At 39.1% G+C, this 19,372-nt stretch overlaps 2 protein-coding genes across 5 annotated transcripts in view; one reads left to right on the top strand and one right to left on the bottom strand.

The window, feature by feature from the left end:
• The window catches only part of Ndufaf5 (NADH:ubiquinone oxidoreductase complex assembly factor 5), a 29,502-nt gene extending 24,859 nt beyond the window's left edge, over positions 1-4,643 (bottom strand). For 3 of the 4 annotated variants that reach the window (XR_004388035.1, XM_032904308.1, XM_032904309.1), the window contains exons 1-2: positions 4,379-4,643; positions 3,053-3,093 (exon numbers count right to left, since the gene is read on the bottom strand). Coding sequence is in view for 2 of the 4 variants with exons in the window: in XM_032904308.1 (XP_032760199.1) it covers positions 3,053-3,093; positions 4,379-4,600 (263 nt within the window). In the remaining 2 variants the exon portion in view is untranslated. Of the gene's footprint in view, positions 1-3,052; positions 3,094-4,378 lie in introns of those variants that run through there. The other variant, XM_032904310.1, reaches the window with a different exon arrangement.
• A 147-nt stretch (positions 4,644-4,790) lies between these two features.
• Positions 4,791-19,372, top strand: part of Esf1 (ESF1 nucleolar pre-rRNA processing protein homolog) — a 52,430-nt gene continuing 37,848 nt past the window's right edge. Inside the window, exons 1-8 of the mRNA XM_032904307.1 lie at positions 4,791-4,958; positions 6,811-7,488; positions 10,864-11,252; positions 14,385-14,498; positions 15,039-15,139; positions 15,974-16,126; positions 17,083-17,197; positions 19,175-19,322. Coding sequence (XP_032760198.1) covers positions 6,852-7,488; positions 10,864-11,252; positions 14,385-14,498; positions 15,039-15,139; positions 15,974-16,126; positions 17,083-17,197; positions 19,175-19,322 — 1,657 coding nt within the window. The 5' untranslated portion in view covers positions 4,791-4,958; positions 6,811-6,851. The remainder of the gene's footprint in view (positions 4,959-6,810; positions 7,489-10,863; positions 11,253-14,384; positions 14,499-15,038; positions 15,140-15,973; positions 16,127-17,082; positions 17,198-19,174; positions 19,323-19,372) is intronic.

The following is a 19,372-nucleotide window of genomic DNA, read 5'->3' as shown; positions in this document are numbered from 1 at the left end:
CAAATATCCTATAACATAATTTTAATAATGTGAATGTTGATTGCAATGTATATGTACCACATGTATGATTGCTGCCCAGGAAAACCAAAATTGGGCTTTAGATCCCTTAGAACTGGAAGTTAGAGATGGTTGTGAATCTCCATGTGGGTTCTGAAAATGGAACCCAAGTCTTCTGGAAGAGCAACCAGCCCTCTTAACTGCTGAGCCATCTTCCTGCCCCACAGTCAGGACACACATACCTCATACCTGCAACACATCTTCATGCACACACACAAAAATTAATAAAAGCTTGTATGACAAAATTATAAAATACCAACACATAGATGGAAAACCACAAGTGACATTGATTATAAAGGAGCAATAACTGAATTTTAGTTTTAAAATTAGAAAGGCATGAGTTCAAATTTTGGATCAGTAATTTACTAACATGTGACTATAGGTGATTTAGCTTTCCTGGATCTGTTTCCTCATCTATGAAATGAAAAAGCTGGGGGCTAGCGAGATGGCTCAGTGATGAAGAGCACATGCTGCTTTTGCCGAGGACCCAGATTCAGTTCCCAGCACCCACACCAGGCGGACTGCAACTACCTGTAACTCTAGTTCCAGGGGTTCTGATGCTCTGTGGGGATCTGCATGCACACATTTTGTTTATGTATTATATTAATATATTACATATATCATATATATATTCAAGCACACACATACACATAAAATCAAAAACAAGAAATTATTTTTCAGAAAACAGCAAAATTACTGCTTTTACTACATATGAAATATTTAGCACACTATAGATGTTTTTAAAAGAATGAGTTATTTGATTGATTTTTAAGAGTACTAAATAGGCCTTAGTTCTCCCAAATTATATTAAAATCTGTGTAGTTAATAAAACACAGTAGTGTTAATACAAACTACTCTGTGTTTGCTTGTTTCTCCTTATGATACAAGAGATGGAAACTGTAGGCTTGTGCACGTTAAGCACAAGTGGCTGCAAATCCACACCTGTTAAGTACTCTAATAATAGAACTTCGACACATTTTAAATAATTCAATTCTAACTATTTAATGTTCAAATTATCCTTTCAGTCATAATCACAAGAGTCTTCATGGACTTGGCTTTAATATCCTCAGGACTGCATCACAGAATATGTAAAGTCCAAACTGAAAATCAAAATTTAATGTTTCATTCATTAAATCATACAAAAACTATAATTTAGGCAAATGATTATTGGTGGGTGATAGGTGTCACAGTAGAGAGAAGCTCACCAAGAAGTTAAGCCTTCATTTTTCCCAAGAGCAGAGGGGTTCAGCTTTCTTGGAAAAGACTCCTGTTAGCTTACTCCGATTACTTTTATTCAATCATTGGGGCTGGGAAAGGTTCCAACTTCCCAAGTTATCTTGTACTTGCTGCCTGAGAAAGCGGAGAACTCATACAAATCTTCGTCCCTTTCACCATGGCTAGACATAATCAAAAGAACTCCAGGTTCGCCAGGTTTGTGTAGCTGCAAACTCTCACATAGCACCACATGGCACCTATGACCGACCTCAACCAGTAAAGATGTACCCAAAATACAGCGTGAGAATCTGTGAGTTAAGGAAATCCTCTCTGCTTTTAAAAGACAAATGTGATAAATCTATCCCATGTGGTATAATTCAACAAGTGTCACTTAACCGAAGTCAACAAAAAGGAGTGATTTGCTAGTACCAGAGAGTAATTCTAATACAAAGCCATCATTTGGCTGTAGTTCCACTACGTGGTGACAAGCCTGAATCAATAAAGCTTTCATTATGCCTAAAACAAGAGCAAAGATCCATCAAGAACTTTATACTACTGAATTGAAAATGCTCTTTCGCAAGTCATAGCTTGTAGAAACTGTATTACTATTACCAATGCTTAAGATAAAATAAACAGTCTTGTAGGTCTCCTTTTCCTGGGGTTGGTGGGGGAGGTGGGGTTGTGGGGTGGGATCTGGATGGGGAAGCAGAAGCAGAAGCAGAAAACTCCCAGGAGAAAGCTTCAGTGAGACAGCTCTACTTTACTGATCCAGAGGTAGGTATCTAAGGGCTCTTAGGTTTAGGGGTGGGAAGGGGCCATTGGTCATAAGACAGTACCTCATTATCACATGGGAAGGGGAATAGAGCGAGACACATGCTGAATCGGGCAGCACTTGCCAGAAGCTCTTTGCAGGGTTATCCTCCAAATGTCAGGCATCTGTGCTCAGAGACACTACAAGTAAGTCCAGGTAGAGAGAGGGAAGCCTCGCTGAGAAAGAGTCCTCCATTTTGCACTGAGCTTGGAGAATAATCCAAACATACTGGACAGCAACCTTAATAGCAGGGTTCTCCAACAGGGCTCATCTCTACTAACTGGAAAACAAATCTAGACAGATGTTCTTTTACTCCAATGGCAAAAGATTCTATTGTTCATTTTAATAAAACCTAAATTTAACGTTTAATAAATCTTAAAATTTTACATGCAGTCGATTTTTTTAGTTCAATATTTGAGCAATTTCTCTATTACTAAATTTGGGCTAAACCAAATAGATCAGTCATTTAGGCTTGAAGAAAGCTACAAGTTTTACATTCAAAATTTTTTTTAAAAAAATGTAACAATGAAGAAAATGGCATTTGCTTTCCCAGACAAGAAAAAGAGTGTGTGCTTGAGATCTCAACACTTAGAGGTGGAGGCAGAGTGCCTCCTGGGCTACATAGTGAGACACCATCTCAAAAATCCAAACGGAAAGATGTTTACAGTAATTTAAATCACTTCTCATACTCAACTACTCCACGTAACAAGCTCACATTATTTGATTTCAAGCCTCCATTCGACAGGAGATTTTGATCTTAGCCAGGCCTGGAGGAGCATGTCTATAGTCTCAGATGCTAAAGAAAGAGGACTGTCCAAGTCCAGTTCAAGGCATGGCCTAGGACTTACAGCAAGAGTCTGTTTCGGGAAAAAAGAGACAGATGAAGAGACTAAAAGACAGAAAGACAGACAAGGAGAGAGGATCGAGGGAGAAAGAGAGACTGCATCTCACTGAAATAACATCTCCTACCTGGCTATGTCGTATACACGGTCTGCAATCTGACTTCCAATCTGAAAGATTTCAAGAGTCAACGGGTTAAATACGCCAAGTAGGCTTAACAGAACAGTAATTCTTTTTCCCTAAGATTCAATTTATGTTTCAAAACAGAAGTGATTCCTTCTATCCCATTTTCTATTGTCCTACAGCAACTTTCTTTACAAATACTGAATATGGGCATACTAAAAATACCCAGGAAACAAACGGAAGCAATTTACTGTAGAAGTGAACTTAATGAAATAAAGATGAACAATCTGCTGGGTGTGGCAGTTTATGTCTAGAGTCCTACTGTTCAGGAGTCAGAGGAAGGAGGGCTACCACAAGTCTGAGGCCAGTCTGCAATACGTGGTGACATAACGAATTCCAAGCCAGTATATTGTCTCAAAAACTCAAAACCATTATCAACATCAGGAGGCTGAGGCAGGTGGATTTCTATGAATTCGAGGTCAGACTAGTATATATTACATAATGAATTAAGAAAGCCAATGCTTGCAAATTAGTAAACAGCAAGTGTGGAAAAGTATAGATGGCCTTCCAGAACACAATGCTAAGTACCACCTTTCACTGGGCTGGCGTCTTCCAGGATAAAGCCAACTATCCACACATTGCCCTCAAGTCTCTTATAAACATTCTGAACTTGTGGTTACTATTTGGAAGCTAAGAATATCGTTGATTTTGTTTTGAGGGGGTGATGGGCAAGGGATTAGGACATCGAACGAAGTCTTTTCCCTGAGCAGCAGCACACTTTGTACGATTCCCAATGGCAATAGTTTTTGGTTATTTCAGAAATGATTCTCATATACTCTACTGAATAGATTCTACTTGTGCACACTCAAAGGTTTCAGTCAGGTTGTAATCCAGATGCCCTTCTTGAATAGAAAGGAGGGATTTATTGAAGGCCTTAGGAATTTTGCACTTTTCCTTTTCCTAGGAGATTCGACCCATCTCCCATCAGCCTCGACTAAACTTTCATACTTTTCACCCATAGCAGTCATTCTTGACCATCGCAGTCACCAATACCACTACCACTTTTTCTTCACGTTACTCTAGCTGCAATTACATTCCTTGTCTATGTATGTCTCCCGCTCTGCAAATGTGGAGATCCTGCTTTGCCCTGGAACTCAAGCAGTGTTTGTTAAGCGAATGAATGACTGCCATGCACGCTATCAGAGCCTATCGTCCTTCCAGGATAATCCGAAAGTCCCAGGAAGGTGACGCTTCTCAAGGTCACACGGTCGGGTGGATGGGTCCGCCCTACCAGGCTCCGTGCCTCCCTCCGTCGCGGTCCCACAATCTGACCTCCTCCTTCAGGTAGTCAAATTTCATGGGCTCGGGCTGCCGGGCAGCCCAATTCTTCTGCTTCCTCTTCAATTCCCTGTCGAAGATGTTTAGAGCTCTGGGCGAGGTGCTGCCCGAAGGAGGAACACTGGAAGCGACCTCCCTGCGACCACCGCTCGCTGCAGAGACAGCAGGACCTCCAAGCCTTGCGTATAGGCGCGAAAGAACGACCTGTCGCAGCATCTCTAGCTGCGGCGCCACAGCTGGGCATGTTTTCTATTGTGCGCATGCGCCAAAGGGACTACGACTGGCGCAGTGAGACAAAATTGTTTCAAGGTAGAAGGTTGAAGTAGTTTGGCCTAATTCGCGTGCCGTTACGGCGGGGCGTCACGCAAAGGATTGTGGGAATGTGCTCCATGTGAACTCAGACTGGGATCGGAAAAGAGTAGTGAGTAACTGTGGTTGTCCGTCGGGATCTCCTTGGAATTTGTGAGTTGAGTAGTACGCCTATAGTTCAGTCCCTTTCTGGCTTCACTGTTCCCTTCAGAGCTGCTTCGAGAGAGAGAACGCAGCCGAGTAACTTACCCCGAAAGTTTGTGAGGTGGGATGATCGTTCGGGACGAGCCCCCAGGCCAGAGGGTGGGTGGACTATAGGGATAAGGCGAAGCGTTTGAAGTGAGGTCTAGTTGCTTTCGCCTCTCTGAACGTCCCATGTTTGCTGAGGGCTTCTCTTTCCCCATTTACAAGCAGTGTAGTTGGGTAAGGTGGTAGCTGTGTTGTAAAGTTGTTCAAAGTATTGTAGTACATCTGGAATTTATATACGTATCCGCGAAAAGTTTTCCTTTTTCTCATTAGAATGTAAAGGATTTTGAAGTAAAGCAACACTGACCTGTGTGATGACGGCACAGACCTGTAATCCCAGTATTGAGGCTGAGACAGAAATGATTGCAGTTCAAGGCTGGGCTAGCCCGTAGTATTGACCTACTGTCGCAGAAGTGAGTTGTGTAATACTGTTTTGCTTGGTCAGTCAGCCTTTATTCTTACAGAGACTTCTGACTTTTTTGCAAAGTTGATATCTGGAGTAATCAAACCATCAGAGACTGGTTTACAGCTTACAAGGGAACATTAGGCATACAAACTTTTCCTGTTTATAGCCTATCTAGATTTTAGTTACTTCGAGAATAAAATGTTATTAAAAAGTGACATTTGGGACTAGATAGGTGGCTCAGTGGTTAAGAGCACTGGCTGCTGATCTTCCAGTGGACCTAGGTTCAATTCCCAGCACTCACTTGATTGCTGACTACTGCCCCGTCAGTAAAACCAGTTCCAGGGGACCAGAAGCCCTCTTCAGGCATCCATGAACATCAGGCACAGAAGTGGTGCAGACATATCACACACATGGAAAAATTTATTAAAAATGTGACATTTGTTAACTATAGTTTGAAATTAATTTTGGTCTTGATAGAAGGTAGGATTTACAGAAACAACACTGAGGTAAATCTGGTTTAATTTTTTTTATGCCCCTCATTAATTAGGAGACAGTTTTGTAGAACCAAAAGCTGCTACAACTATGAAAGAAAGATTAACAAAGAGAATGAAACAAGACTATGAAAACCCAATTAGACCAACTGAGATTTCAGAATCTTGGTTTTGTCTCTGTGTGTCTGTTGCATATGTAGATGCTCATACCAGCCCACATGCCCATGCACTTGTGTGCTCATGTTTGGAAGGGTGCTTCTATGGAGCCAGAGGTGACTGCTGGTGTCTTCCTCAATTGCTCTCATTGGAACCTGAAGCTCCTCAAGTAAGCTAAGTTGGATGAGCAGGGATCCTCCTGTCTCTGCCTGCCCCAGCTGCTCAGCACTGGGATTACAGGTATTGAGGGGGTTTTTTGTACGTTCTAGAGGATCAAATCCTATTCAGCCTTCTCCCCATCTTTGGTTTCTTGAAACAATTTAACTATGGAGCCCAGACTGACCACCAATTCCCTATGTAACATAAGATCTGGCCTCAAACTCACAATAATCATGACTGCCTTCAGAATCTTGGTTTTGCGTATGTGGCTCTATGCACCAAGAATAATCTTTGAATTGATGGCACGTACAGGCTAAAAATAGCAAAAATTCTAAAGGCAGTCAACAATTAAACATTGCCCTCCCCAAAACCCTAGGATTCTGTTTGGTTTACAAGTTTATTTCAAGTAATCTGTAATGGAAGGATTATGTTTTGCTGTGTCTTTCTTTTTATGTTTTACCCCAAATAGTTTGGGTAGGTGAAGTTAAGTTTAAGTGGTTTTAATTTTGTACATTTGGAGAGAGGGAGGGAGGGAGGGAGGGAGGGAGGGAGGGAGGGAGGAAGGGAAAGAGGGAGAGAGGGAGAGAATACACACACAATAAACGTTTTTAAAAATATTTTAATTATTAATCATTCATCATTGTAATTTTTATTTTTAGTACTTTGTTTCTCTGGATATTTCTTCATTAAGACTGTAAAAATGTCCTCCAAACAAGAAATAATGGATGACCAGCGGTTCAGGCGGGTTTCAAAGGATCCCAGATTTTGGGAAATGCCAGAAAAGGACCGAAAAGTCAAAATTGACAAGAGGTTTCGAGCCATGTTTCATGACAAAAAATTTAAATTGAACTATGCCGTTGATAAAAGAGGACGTCCTATTAGCCACAGCACTACAGAGGACTTGAAGCGTTTCTATGACCTTTCAGACTCCGATTCTGATCTCTCTGATGAAGAAAGTAAAGTACTGGATGAAAAGAGAGTGAAGGAGAAAAAAAACCAGACCAAAAAGGAAACAAAGTCAAAAACACCGATTGAGGAGAAAAAGAAAGAAACCAAGAAAACTGACCAAAAGGATTCTATAAATAAAAATGACTTAAATAATTCTGAAAGAATTCAGAAAATGAAAAACTCACATAAATCTCCAAAGATAGATTCAGAAGTAAGTCCCAAAGATAGTGAAGAATTCCTACAAAGTAGAAAAAAGAAAAGGGACACCACTGACCTTAGTGTTGAAGCTTTGCCCAAAGGAAAACTGAGGACCAAAGATTCCAGTACCTCTGCAATGGTGAAATCTTCAACAGTCAGTGGTTCTAAGGCAAAAAGAGAAAAGCAAGCAGGTTGGTTAGCAGTACCAATTCTTTTGTATTATACTGTTTTACTGTTATGATCTTTTAAAAAAGTAAACAATATTTTTGTAGTATATTAAGAAAAGTCAAGTGTTTATTTTAAAATACAAAATTATTTTTAAAAAAAAAAAAAGGGCAATGATTTTCTCCTGTATTGGTACCAAAAGACAAACATGAGAGCTTGGGTGAACAATTTTGGTTTGTCGTGAGCAGTGCTGAGAGCTGCTATGTTATTATATAGGCAGAGATGTGTTTGAAGAGGGAGGTAGAGTTGGGTACTCGCTAGTTCATTCAGTGTCTGTATGACAACTGCTGTAAGGCATGGTCACCTTGTTTAGGGTTATTGCTAGCTTATATGGTACCTTTGTGCAAGTCAGAAAATCGCATGTCCTCTGAACACACCAACACAGTTCTCTCTGGGGTTCATAGTTTGGTGAGAGGATGGCACTTGAGTGAATCCACACATTGATTTCCCTTGAGTAAGTACATCCCAGAGCTCATGGCTTGCTGAATGGAGCTAGATTTGGTTCCAGCTCTTCTTTCCCTTTTGTAGATGCCTTTAGATAGACAATAGTCTGCTAAAGTCTTGACGCTGTCCACTAGAGATACATAGTGGTGGATCTCCTAGTAGTGGCATTAAAACACCAAAATAAGCAGATGAAGTCATTTCTTATATCTAGTGTATACAAGTTCCTTCTTTGTAATTAATGCTAACAAATTTACGTTTTTAACTGTTAACTACCATACTGGACGGCATAGATCTAAGGTAGGAAAAGTCAAACTTGTACTACAGAATATTATTACAGGAAGGGCCATAACATAAATGAGATTGAAAAAATTCAGAAGTAGTCATTCAAAGGTAATAAGAGAAAAAACCCTAAGGAATACATTATTTTTATTGGGATTAGAAGAGCAGAGGGGATTAAGTTTGAGGACCAAAGAACTTTTTGAGCAAATTTAGAATTGGATGTGTTTAGAAGGATCAGTAGTCCCACTCTGTTAGACAGTAAAGTCTTGAGGTTTGTATTTTAAGCCAAATAATATCTTCGAGATCTTCCATAAATTCCTTCATGCATCCTGGCATGCTGATGAATGTCTGTAATCCCAGTACTTGGAATGTGAGTCACAAGAATCAGGAGTTCTAGGCCATTCTCTAGATCACATAGTGATCTCAGGGCCAATGTGATCTGCAAGCAAGATGGTTCAGCAGATAAAGGCTCTTGCAGCTCAAACCCTGCATCGTGAGTTTGATTCTCAGTATCCATGTATATAAGGAAGGAGAAAACTATGAAATTGTCCTGACCTTCACACATGCAGTATGGCATGTATGCCTCCTCCCCATCCTCCATGCACAAGGACATCATACACAGACATGCAAACAAAAAATTTTAAAGCTTTTTTTATATTCGTATGTCTACTATGAAGGTCAAAGAAGTGAGCATTGGCTTTGCTGGGACTGAAGTTACAAATGTTGTAAACCACCATTTGGGTGTTGGGAATCAAACCCAGATCCTCTGCAAGAGTAGCAAATGCTCATAACCACTGAGCCATCTCACCCACCTTCATAGACAAGGTTTAACACTTTAGTATGGTGCATGAAATCATAGATTTGTTAATCAATAATTTCTCTTTTTTTATGAGCCCATTGAAAGCATTAGATCTTACAAATTCCTTCTTTTGCCTTTCCCTCATTCAGTGTTTTATACATTGTAGGCAATAAGTATTTGATTAATGAATAAATATTATAAAAGAATTATATGTATTATAATAGGATATAAATAAATATTTATAACTATTATAACAGGACTAAAATAAAAACAAATTACATTCTTCATCTTAAGTTTTACAATTTCATTCTCCAAATGCATAATCTCTTGAATAAGCTGAAGTAGGAACACCAGCTTAAACATAGTGTATAAACTTTTCACACATGCAGAGGCGATTGCTTTCAAAAGTGGAATATGAGCCCTTCCAGAGTTGTGAAAGAAAAATTAAATCCTACTTCAACAAAACATCTTGGTATGTGGTTAACAGTTATATAAGAGCAGAAAATTTTGTACTGTTTCTATTTGATGATCTCATTCATAGTATAACTTCTTTTCTCCATTATGTATGAATAGTTATAAATTTTATCTCCAGCCCATAATTTTTTTTTTTTTCCGGAGCTGGGGACCGAACCCAGGGCCTTGCGCTTGCTAGGCAAACGCTCTACCACTGAGCTAAATCCCCAACCCCTCCAGCCCACATTTACTGAGCCTATCTCTTACAATAAACAGCCTTATTGATGTTTCTTGTTAAATGACTCAAACAAAGGCACTTTGTTTTGTGGTTCTGTGGATCAAACACAGTGCTTTGGCATGCTAGGCAAACACCGTGCCATTAACTTTGAAGGCACTTTGAATTCAGATATCCAGAACTCATCTAAAATAAAGACGCTTCATCAAATGAGTTCTTTTCCAGTGTTGCATGTCTACCTGTCTAACCAGCCAGCTGTGTCTGTGGGTCAGCAAGCTGGGACTCACTGATGCATCTAAAACCCCTGTTCCTCATATCAAATATCCCTGTCACTGTCTCATCTGAGGTTCCCAGAGCTTTTCACTGTGCTACAGTCCTCCTGTCATCACCTCTATTTTGCCTTCACTTCATGGCTAGAGGATGTACTGTCCTTGTGTTTTTATTATTTCCTACCCACATGACCCCTCCAGTTTTTTGTGGTGTAGTTCAGATGACATCCTTGTAGTGTCCTCCATTGAAAATGGAGCAATGGCAAAGCCAATCTCCTCCATCATACTTCTTGTTAACTCCTCAGATCTAATGTTACTTGAGTCCTTGCTGGCTACAGCCCACACACGTTTGCTGCTTTTTTGTAATTGTCTGATCTTTACAGTTGCATTTCCTGATGCTTGGAACAAATTTCCTTCATCAACTTTTTTCACTTTGATTACCTAATTCCCTTCATTGTTTAGTTAGCTGCAAAGTAACCACTCTTGGAAACTTAATACATTTAGAGTAGTTTCATTGTGAGTATAGTAACTTGACTATTTATTTTAATACTTGTTACCTAGTCATTCAACTGGAAATTAATTGAAAATATTGATAACTTCTTTTTTTTTGCCAATGATTATGTATTATATTAAACACCTAGCACAAAGCAGGTATTCCACAAATACTAAATGAGTATTTAAACCCACTTACATGATCTTATAGATTATGATTACACTTAAATAATTTGGTATAGCATAAATGTTACTGTACTTAAATTCCTTTTCTCTGTTTTGTAAAAGTTCTATTTTTACTAGATCTAATGTCAATAATTCGGATTTAATTTAATTCTCTATGTCTCCTTCTTCCCACAATATGCTATAGTCATAATGGCAAAAGACAGTGCTGGTAGAATGCTTCACGAAGAGGCCCCGGAGGAAGATTCAGACAGCGCCAGTGAACTAGGAAGAGATGAGGAATCCGAAGGTGAAATCACAAGTGATGATAGAGCCTCAGCGGATGATGATGAAAATGAAGATGAAGAAGAAGAGGAGGATAGTGAGGAGGAGGAGGAGGAAGAGGAAGAAGAGGAAGATGAGGAGGATGAAGAAAGTGATGATGAAAGTGATAGTGGTCCTGATCTTGCGAGGGGTAAAGGAAATGTAGAAACTAGTTCTGAAGATGAAGACGATTTGGCAGATTTATTTCCAGAAGAACCTGGTTTTGAACATGCTTGGAGAGAATTAGATAAAGATGCTCCTCGGGCTGATGAGGTAACATTTGCAATAAGATTGTTTATGACATTATAGCTTCTATGGGTGATTATAGCTTCTGTTTGATGTCATTAAATTAAGTAGAGAGGAACTGAAGGGCTAGCTCAGTTCAGCTAGCGTGGGTAGACTGAAGTGGGGCATGGTGGCGCATACCTATAGTAGCATCGCTTAGGAAGCAGCAAGGTTGCTGTAAGTTTAGGGTCGTCCTGGAGTGCATAGTGAGTTCCAAGCCAGCTTGGAGTATAAAAGAAAACTAAACAGAAAGAAAACATTAAATATACATTGAGAAGAGCTTTATCAGTGAACGATGGTGAGGCTTGCTTGTTGTTGATTGAACCCAGGATCTCCTGTCTGCCAGGGAAGATCTCACCAGTGAGCCATATCACCACCCTGTGGGATTCAGGATTAAGATTAAAATTTCTTGAGGACTGGAGATAAACTCAGTGGTACAGCAGCCTAGCATGTGTGAGCCTTTAAGTTCAATCCCAGCACAAGAAAGAATGAGCACCTTGAAATGGAGCTAGTGTATAGAGATTAGATGTGTGCAAGCAGGTAAAATGGAGACGTTCTGTCCCTTTCTTTTCTTTCTAACTTCGTTGGGGGCGGGGCTTAAAGTTCTCATTACTTGTTAAAGATCGCACGTAAAGTCATGTACTTTGCCACACTTTACACTTTCACTCGTGTGTACTCGGATGCTCTGCTCCTGCTTGTCCTCCTCTCATGAGCCCTCCATCCTCCTGCCCTGCTCCTGCTTCGAGTCCTGTTGTTTGCCCCACACAGTCCCCCCTTCTGCTTTTAGATGACATGTACTCCCTCATCCTCTCTTCCCTTGCTCCCTTCAGATCTCATCCTCTGCTCTCATGAACCCTTCCTAGTTTCATGATGTAGAGACATAAGGGTAAATCTGGACTCAGCAGGCTGGGGAGAGGGTTCAGCCAATAAAGTGCTTGCTGTGCGAACATAAGGACCTGAATTTCAGTGAGACAAAAATACTATAATCTTTACGGCTCATTGGCCAGCCAATCTACCCAGCCAGTGAGCTTCAGGTTTGGTGAGAGACCCTGCCTTAACAAAACATGGAACCAGACATAGTGGCACATACTTCAAACCCAGCATGTGGAAGACAGAGGCAAATGGATCTCTTGAGTTTGAGGCTAGCCTGGTCTAACGGCAAGTTCCAGGACAGCTAGAACTACATAGCGAAAAACCTGTCTTTAAAATAAAATTGTAATAATAACATGTAGAGTGATTCAGGAAGCAACATCAGTGTCAACCTCTGAATTATATATTAGTTCACATACACATATATACCAAAAATTTAAAAAAATTAAAACGCAGCAACAAAGAAAGCATTAGTATTTGTCTTCTGAGACTAACGTATCTCATTTAACACAATTTCTAATACCATCCTTTTTTCTGCAAAGGTCATAATTTTTATTTTTTCCTATTTTAATTTATATTTGTGAGTGTGTGTGTGTGTGTAGGTGTGTAGGTGTGTAGGCCACAGGCAGACATCAGGCGTCTTCCTCAATTGTTACCTGCTGAACACTGGGATTATAGGCGTACTCAATGCTTTACATTGTTATTTAGGTGCTGGGATCTGAACTCACATCCTACCATTACCTTCTTCCCATTCCCACTGGTCTACTTCCTCTTGGGTCCTAGGCTCTAACAAGGAGGCTACAGCTGCTTTGCTAAATGGGTGTGATGTGTCTGCTGAGTCGCCTCAAGTGGTTAAGTTTATTCCATAAATCAGTGCTATTGGCAGCTTTGTCAGCAACTGCTTTATACAGTGAGCAGCAGCAGTTACGAAGACTAAATGGTCAAACATTGATAATAAATGGCTTGACTGCTCAGCTATGAGGACACACACACACACACACCCCTCTACCTCCAAGTTTAGGAGGACATTCTAGGAGATAGAGTGCAAGGTCTAATAGTTTCCAGGTAGAGCCTTTAAAACCTTTAAGTGTATATGTGATCATGTTGTTGAAAATGAGGAATTTGTCTAATTCCTTTCCTGTATGTATGTCTTAAGTCAGTGGTTCTCAACCTTCCTAATGCTGTGACCCTTTAATACAGTTCCTCATGTTGTGGTGATCCCCAACCATAAAATGACTTTCATTGCTACTTCATTGCTACTTCATAACTGTAATTTTTCTTCTGTTATAAATCATAATGGAACCCTTGGAGAGAAGGGTTTGCCAAAGGGATCAAGATCCACATTTAAGTACTTAAGACCCACAGGTTGAGTTTAGTATTTAAGCCTTATGTACTGTCGTGGATCAGAGTAGAGAAACTAGACACCATTCTATCTATCCTTCCTGACTTTAGAGGAAATGCTTTTACTTTTTCCCCATTTACTATAATGTTGAGCATACATTTGTCATATATGGACTTTGTTATGTTGAGAACTGTTCCTTCTATTCCTAGTTTCTTTAGGGATTTTATCATGAATTTATGTTGGTCTTTGTCAAAAACCTTTTGAGACTGAACATGTCTATGAAAGGTTGAACTTGTAGAAGCTCTTCTACAGAGCTGGGATTTCGGGTATATGCTGTTATGCTCAGCAAGGATTTCTACATAAGTAGTTTAAAATATACACAAAGTGTTAAGCATGTTTTTGCTAGGTGTTTATATTTATGTTCTTATTGCACAATAAGGAAATGCTCTGGGGTAACCTGTTTGCCCTCGACACACTGGGAGACTATCTTTAAAAACTGTTGTGGTTAAAACATCAGTTTGTGCTCTTACCCTGGTTCAACAATTCAAAAAACCCAGTTTAGAGATAGTGCTTATCTGTTGTGGATTTACTATTGTTTGCCTCTAGGGAAGCTCTCTTTGCATGTTAAATCAGTTAAATGAAATAGATGATTTCAGAACTGGAGAAAGAAGATAGTTCATTGTTAATCTTTTTTTTTCAAGCATTGAAAACTATATAGATTAGATCCCAGGGCTTAGGAGGCTGAAGCAGGTGGATCTCTGTGGGTTCACGCCTGCCTGGTCTACAGAGTGAATTTCAGGACAACCCTAAAGCTGCACAGTGAGATCCTGTCTTTAAAGCGAGAGGGAGGGAGGGAGAAAGGAATAATAAAGATTCTGTGATATTTAATAATACTTTAACTTTTTCAGATTACACGCCGACTAGCAGTTTGCAACATGGACTGGGATAGATTAAAGGCAAAAGATTTGCTGGCTCTGTTCAACTCATTTAAGCCCAAAGGAGGAGTTGTATTTTCTGTGAAGGTGAGAATTGATTTCATTTAAAGTAAATATTTCTAGGTGTTTTAACTTAAATCTGACTTTGTTTCTAATTATACTGACTTAATTTTCCTCCTAAAAATATTTTATTAATATGAAAATTGTCTGACGCAATTGAGTGTGAAACCAATATAACAGGTAGTAAAGGGAGAGAAGCATTTTTTTAACTTTTTAAATTTTTTTGCTTTATATTTTAGATTTGTGTGTGTGTGTGTGTGTGTGCACATCTCTGTATAGAAGTTAGAGGACCCCTTTCAAAAGTAGATTATTTCCTTCCACCATTGACTCTGGAGTTGAAGTGGAGATCATCATTGATGATGCTCTGGTTTTGTTCCCGTCTCCTAAATTACTTATTTTAAAGGATGCTTTATCTCATGTACTTAGAAATGAGGTTTGCTTTCCTGCAGTGAGTTTGAAGTGAGTTTTATTGAGCTGAGTCATGACTCCTGATATCATAGTTTTGATAGGCCTGCATATTATATGAAAGAGAATGTATGAATAATTTGTCTTATTTTTTGTGTTCAGATATATCCTTCGGAGTTTGGAAAGCAGAGGATGAAGGAAGAGCAAGTTCAAGGACCCGTGGAGTTACTGAGTATTCCTGAGGATGCCCCTGAAAAGGACTGGTACTGAGTCACTCTGCAATAGAAAACTAACCCCAGTAAAGTCATGGCCTTCATTCAGAAGTTTGCACTTCAACTAACACTTCAATTAGGACAGCTTGATAACTGATCACAGATGGCAGCACATTGTGCCAACATTTTGTGTGTATGCTTGGAAATAATGATTGCAATATTGGGAAAAATAGTTCATGATTGCCTTATTGCTGAGAATTAGGCGTGTTTTGTTTTGTTTCCTTAATTGAGTGCTAAGTAGAAAGAAAGGAATTTTTATGTTAGAAACAGTTGAAGTAGTTGTAAACCACTAGGTGGAGCTATATGTGCACTTAATAAAAATGGTGATTAACTGGATGGTAACAAAAGGAGCGGAGAACAACCTTTAAGGAACAGATTATAATTAAATGAAATTAAGCTTATAAAGTTTAGATCCTGGGCCAGCAAGATGGCTAGGGCTAAAGGTACTTTTCATCTAGTTTGACAACCTAAGGACCTGAATTCAATTCTCCAGAACCCACATGGTAAAGAAGGAAGCTACCTCTTGAAAATGGTTTTGTCTGACTTCTAAATATACACCATGATATACATACGCCTAGAGATACACACACCACAAGTAGGTGAATACAAGAATTGTTTCATTTCCAAAGCAAACATTTTCCAAGATAAGGCATTAGAGCTGATGTCTCATTTATCTTTATTATTTTAGTTATTTCTATGAGTCTGTCTGTATGTGGATTTGTGTGCATAAATGCACATATCTTTTGAGATCAGAGGGATTGGTCCCCTGGAACTGGAGTGACAGATGACTGTATGCATAGTTTTGATTTAGTTTTTCCTCATTAGGGCCTCTAGAGAGAAGCTAAGAGACTACCAGTTCAAACGATTGAAGTACTACTATGCAGTAGTGGAGTGTGATTCTCCAGAAACAGCGAGTAAGATTTACGAAGATTGCGATGGCCTGGAATTTGAAAGCAGTTGTTCCTTCATAGACCTAAGGTAATTCAGCTCATCTCTTAACAACTGAATCTTACTATAGCAAGACCATAAGCGGTAAAACATTTGGATGAGCAATACTTTCTTACATTGTGGAAAATAAATAAGAGAATGCTCATAATGATTGACAAAAATAACTTACAAGCTATTTTCATAATGTGTATCCTTGAAATAATAATTCTTTCAAAAAACTTGTTTTAAGATTTATTTCTTTTTATTTTATGTATGCGAGATCCCCAGTACTTGGAGTTGCAGGTAGTTGTAAGCTGCCAGGTAGGTGCTAGGAATCAACCCTGGGTCCTCTGCACGAGCCAGCATGTGCTCTTGACTGCTAAGCCACCTCTTAGTACCCTCCTGATAGTTCTTCATAGAATATAGTAGATGCATTATATGTGTGTGTGGACATATTATCCTGTGTAAATTATAAAACCTGATTATAATAACCATAGTTTATTTACCTCTACTTTCTATCCCACATTCCATGGCCTGATACCTAAAACTTGTAAGTCACCATGGCTGATTGGCATACAAAGGCTAGTTATAGAAATGAAATTGTTGGCTAAGATTATTCTTAATCAGCCTTTAAACTTTTCTTTATTTCCAGTGACCTTTTATATTTATGGTACTCTGTATTTTATTGAGACTACTTACCCAGTATTAGCTCTGTTTGACCTTAGCACTCTGTTGTGAACCAATGATGACACACAGAAGTCTGGCTGCTTGTTATTAATATGAAAACTAGTAGTTCCTAATGCAAAATCTCTTATAAAGAATTCTCAAACTTAGTGAAATTTCAGATTTATACTTTATAAATTTCAGAGATGTTATGCCAAGGTTGTTTCTAACCATTACACTTATATAGTAGATAAACTGTTACCAATTAGATTCTAAACCCTGATAATCACTACTTTTTATGTTTAAATACATTTTTCTTTTTGTTTTGTTTTTTTTTTTTTTAGATTTATACCAGATGATATTACCTTTGATGATGAGCCCAAGGATGCGGCCTCAGAAGTTGATCTAACAGCATATAAACCAAAGTATTTCACATCTGCTGCAATGGGAACATCAACGGTATTTCTTAAGGCTTAAAAAACATATATATGTAGGCCAAGCACGGTGACACATGCCTCTAGTCTCACCCCTGGGGAGTTGAGCAGGGTTACCAGGAGCTCAAGAGTCACAGTGTAGGATGCATGAGATCCTGACTTTAAAACAAAAGAAAAAGAAGAATTAAATGCAGAGTTAGGCTCTTGCTTTTAGGAAGTTTAGAATTAAATAGTGTTTGAGAGTTCATGCAATGGATGCTATACCTTTTATCTTGAAGCACGTGGGCCTGAGGATGTACTTCAGTGGTAGAATACTTGTCTCTGCTTGCGGAGTCCCTGGGTTTTAGCTTAGATTCTTTTAATAGATGTTAGTTATTGACATTCTAGGGAGTGAAGGAAGGACATAGCTTTACCTCAAATGACAGCTACAAAAACCTATTAATCATTTGGAATAGGACCACATTTTTCTGCAGGTATGATTTTCAAAAGTTTTGTAAACAACAGAAGTAGAATAATTCAGGACTACTAGTTTTCATATTAATTACAAGCAGCCAGACTTCTGTGTGTTGCAAAAGTTTGTTACTTAGCTAAATGGCTTCTGTTTCTCTCACCCTAAGTCTTTGCCTGCAGTGATGCTGTACAACACACTGGCTTCTCTGCCTGTCCAGGTCATGAAGCTGATGCAGAGCTACTGCATCTGCTCCGTGCTCTGCTGTGGGAGGATGTTCTGATATTGATTAGTAACAAAAGTATAGAAAGAGCCAGAGAGTGAATTCTGAAAGATTCAGCCGCATCATGTTATTTTCAATTCTTAGTACTTAAAATAGGCGGCATGTCTAGCCAGCTAGTCTGTAGACCCTGCATCCTGTCTGTAACACCAGTATCTGTTCCACTTACAGCAACCATTTGGCCATTATCAGCACAGAATTAATTATCAGAGAAGGGGTAACTCTAAACCCTGTGAATAGCTAAACTTCTGAGAGAGTAACAAGGATTTTGTTAAGGATCTTTGGTACCTAACTTGCTGTCTAATATGGAAAAATTGGACTAAACAGAAAAAAATCGAGGACTTGAACACATTGTATTATAAAAGCTCTCCCTGAACCCTTTCACAAATAGATTTCTGTGTGTTGAATGAATAGAGCAGTGCTTCTCAACCTATGGGTTGTGGCTCCTTTGGGGGTCAATGACCCTTTCACAGGTCACCTAAGACCATCAGAAAACACAGATATTTATTTTATGATTCATAACAGCAAAAATTACAGTTATGAGATCACAACAAAAACAATTTTATGGTTGTGGGTCACTACAGCCTGAAGAACTATTAAAGGGTCGTAGCATTAGGAAGGCTGAGAACCACTGGAAGAGAGGCTAGGAGCTCATCTCCCTCAGTCGTGTTTTCAATAAACTTACTTGGTATAATCTGAAAACCTTTGACATCACTGACTTTTAATCCTTTTATGAAATGGTACCTGTTGAAATTATATTACTTTATTAACAAATCCCGTCTAGTCTGTGATTCTACTGTCATTTTACTTCTCCAGATGAAAATCATATTCCCACTGGTTCATAATAGTAGTAACTTTTTCTAGCATTTTTCTCCAGTTAATCTATTTGTTCATACTCAATAATGAGATATCATTCATACAGCTAAGAATTAGGGGAAGGTAAAAGTGAATACATGTGATTCAGTCCACAAATAGGATACTGTTTAGAATTCATGCCACTCAATTTTTTTTTCAAACAGGCCCATGTCTGAACTTTTTAGGTGTACTGTAACTTTTATTTATTTATTTTTGTCAATATCTCACTGTGTAGACCAACCTGTGCTCACACTCACAGGGATCTACCCCTACCTCTGCCTTCATCTCTGAGTGCTAGGAGTAAAGGCATGGGCCACCATTGGCCAAACATACTAAGCATCAAGTTAACAGTGTGCTTTAATAAGTCTGATTTGTCTTTGTGCTGTTGTGTGGGGATTGATTTCATTCTTGGGTTCAAGGTGGAGATCACTTGGGATGAGACTGATCACGAAAGAATCACGACACTGAACAGAAAGTTTAAAAAGGATGAACTTTTGGACATGGACTTTGAAGCCTACTTGGCTTCCTCCAGTGAGGATGAAGAAGAGGTGGAGGAAGCACCAGAAGGTACTTGCTAATCCTTTTATTATGGTTAACAGAGCTATGTCTGGGGCAAA

Source organism: Rattus rattus, chromosome 5 (assembly GCF_011064425.1).
Source record: "Rattus rattus isolate New Zealand chromosome 5, Rrattus_CSIRO_v1, whole genome shotgun sequence".
NCBI classification, from domain to species: domain Eukaryota; kingdom Metazoa; phylum Chordata; class Mammalia; order Rodentia; family Muridae; genus Rattus; species Rattus rattus.
This window is presented reverse-complemented; position numbering and strand designations above follow the sequence as displayed.